The sequence below is a fragment of the Capsicum annuum genome, unplaced genomic scaffold (assembly GCF_002878395.1).
Source record: "Capsicum annuum cultivar UCD-10X-F1 unplaced genomic scaffold, UCD10Xv1.1 ctg82614, whole genome shotgun sequence".
NCBI classification, from domain to species: domain Eukaryota; kingdom Viridiplantae; phylum Streptophyta; class Magnoliopsida; order Solanales; family Solanaceae; genus Capsicum; species Capsicum annuum.
In genome coordinates this window covers 1-2,575 of record NW_025893424.1, presented here as the reverse complement: position 1 = coordinate 2,575, position 2,575 = coordinate 1, and the positions used below count along the sequence as shown (strand labels likewise).

At 34.1% G+C, this 2,575-nt stretch overlaps 1 protein-coding gene across 1 annotated transcript; it reads left to right on the top strand.

Annotated features, from left to right (window-relative positions):
• Positions 1 to 1,164: 1,164 nt before the first annotated feature.
• Positions 1,165 to 1,611, top strand: LOC107852225 (flower-specific defensin; the record flags this gene model as incomplete). Its single annotated transcript, XM_047405942.1, is given in 1 exon segment — positions 1,165 to 1,611. A coding segment is annotated over 1 exon segment (269 nt), but the record flags the coding sequence as incomplete, so codon positions are not given.
• Between the last annotated feature and the right edge of the window lie 964 nt (positions 1,612 to 2,575).

Sequence of the window (2,575 nt, the reverse complement as noted above, 5' to 3'; positions counted from 1 at the left end):
TCCTATGCCCCCTGATTATTTTTTACCATGTTTAACTGATATATATTTGGTACTTTGAACCACTGCGTGTATTTCACGCATATTGAGCGCGTAAGAAAAGGAGTAAAGACACCATTTTTTCCCTGAACTTGTCCGCTCAACTTACTTTAGCACTTAACTAAACTTCTGTTTATTTACCCCCTTAACGTCTTTAAAGTGTATTAATTTCACCCCTAATGCTGATGTGGAATTTTTAAAAAAACGTGTTTTTAGTTAAAAATTGAGATGATCCCACTTTATACATATATCCCTTTCTTCTTTAATGCCCCCCCCCCCCCCCCCCCCCCTCCTTCTCTTTAGGGCTTGTGTCATAAATCTATATTTAGACATTTCGATTAGCAAGACCAAGCAAACTCAATTTCCTCTTTTCGTTCTTCTGTGAAATGTGTAGAACTTTTGACGATGAGATTAAATATTAGTAGAAGCAGTTGCAACTTCTAGTCCACCAAAAGTAGAAGAAATTATGTGTATTGTGCCTACGTATGCCTACGTGGATCCTTCACTATGTTGTGCCACGTATGTTCCACGTAGGCACTAAAGTTGTCACCAAAAGTAGAAGAAATTATGTGTATTGTGCCTACGTATGTCTACGTGGACCCTTCAGTGTGTTGTGCCACGTATGTGTCATGTAGGGACTAAGGTTGTCATAAATATGATTTTAATTAGTCCAGAGGTAATAGGATCCTCCTAAAGTTCTTCAGATGTGTTTTAGCCTGTTCGCATATAGTTCAAGGTGAAAATAGAGCATTTTCTCAAAAAAAATTTATCACATATCTTTCTTTTCTAACATTTGTAACAACTTGTGAATGATTGTAGGGGTGAAAGGTTCTAGCATTTGCAAAACAAAAAGCAAAAAAATGGTAGAAAAATGTGTTGATAGCCCTTCAATGTGTTGTGCCACGTCTTTGCCACGTAGGCACTAAGATTGTAATAAATATGATTTTAATTAGTCCAGGGGTAATGGGATCCTCCTAAAGCTAAGTTCGGGTGTGTCTTAATCTTTTCGCGTATAGTTCAAGGTGGAAATAGAGCATTTTCTCTAATTTTTTTTATTACATATCTTTCTTTTCTAACATTTGTAACAACTTGTGAATGATTGTAGGGATGCAAGGTTCTAGCATTTGCGGATGCAAGGTTCTAGCATTTGCAAAACAAAAAGCAAAACATTCAATTATAGGGCATGTAAGATAGGTGTTGATGACTCTACATGTAGAAAAGCTTGTGTGGAGAAGGAGAATTTTGAAGATGGTCGTTGTGAAGGAATCAGAAGATATTGCTGGTGCTTTAAGCCATGTGTATTTGACAATATTCCTAATGATGCTGGAACTATTTTGGTTCAGGATGCTAAAATTTTCAAAGCAGAATTGCTTGAAAAAGAGCTTATGATGGTGTAATTAAGTTTGATTATGAATTTTGTGTCACTCAAAATTAAATTAAGTGTTGCCTTTCTCAAAGGGTAGCTTATAATGTTGTGTTCTTAAATAAGTTGTGACACATCAATCTTGATGTATGTTGTATTAAGGTTGTGCGTGTTTGAATGAAAAATGACCATCTATGGTCTTTATGTTGAAATTTTTTGTATGTTCATTTAATCACTATTTGTAATAGCCTCAATGCAAGTACCAGATACTGAATAAAAAAATAAAAGAAAAAGAGAAAATGCATTGTTTCTATCCTAAACCACAAATAAAATTATTGAGACACACTCCGACTTAAAAGGGGTCCTATTACCCCTGGACTAATTAAAACCGTATTTTTGGCAACCTTAGTGTCTACATGGCACACTACGTGAATCAACACACTAAAGGTTCATGTAGGCACATGTATGTGCCACGTAGGCACTAAGGTTGCCAAAAATACGGTTTTAATTAGTCTAGGAGTTACTAGGACCCTCCTTAAATTTAGGTGTGTCTCAGCAATTTCATTTCTAGTTTCAGGGTGAAAACAGTGCATTATAGTTCAGGGTGAAAACAGTGCATTTACTCAAAGAAAAATAATAAAACTTGATACTGGAGGGACATGTTTATTTTTTTCTCGAAATCTTAGAAGCTCAGTTGATTGGATACCTGAACTTTCCTCGTTGGTGATATTTTGATTTCCATTTTCGCTTCACCTATCCACAATTAAAAAATAATTAAAAATAAACATGCCTTTTGTGATCCTGATATATCTCCAAGCATCAAGATTACCAACAACCATTGTTTCACACATTTGTTGCTCCTATTACATTTATTTCATTTCCTATAAATACCTCTATTGTGTTAATGTTTATTCACAACTCTAAATTGCAATCTTTCTTATTATTAATATTAATATTTCATATACTTTTAACTCATTCAAAGAGATTATGGCTCGTTCCATTTACTTTATGGCATTTTTGGTCTTGGCAATGATGCTCTTTGTTGCCTATGGTTTGTCTTCACCTTTTATTCCTCTAAAACCTCATAAACTTCAAAATAAAAATGTGTAATAGTACTATTATTTATCTTTTTTGTTCAAAATATTACTCTATTTCTTGTAACATAGTTATTTATGT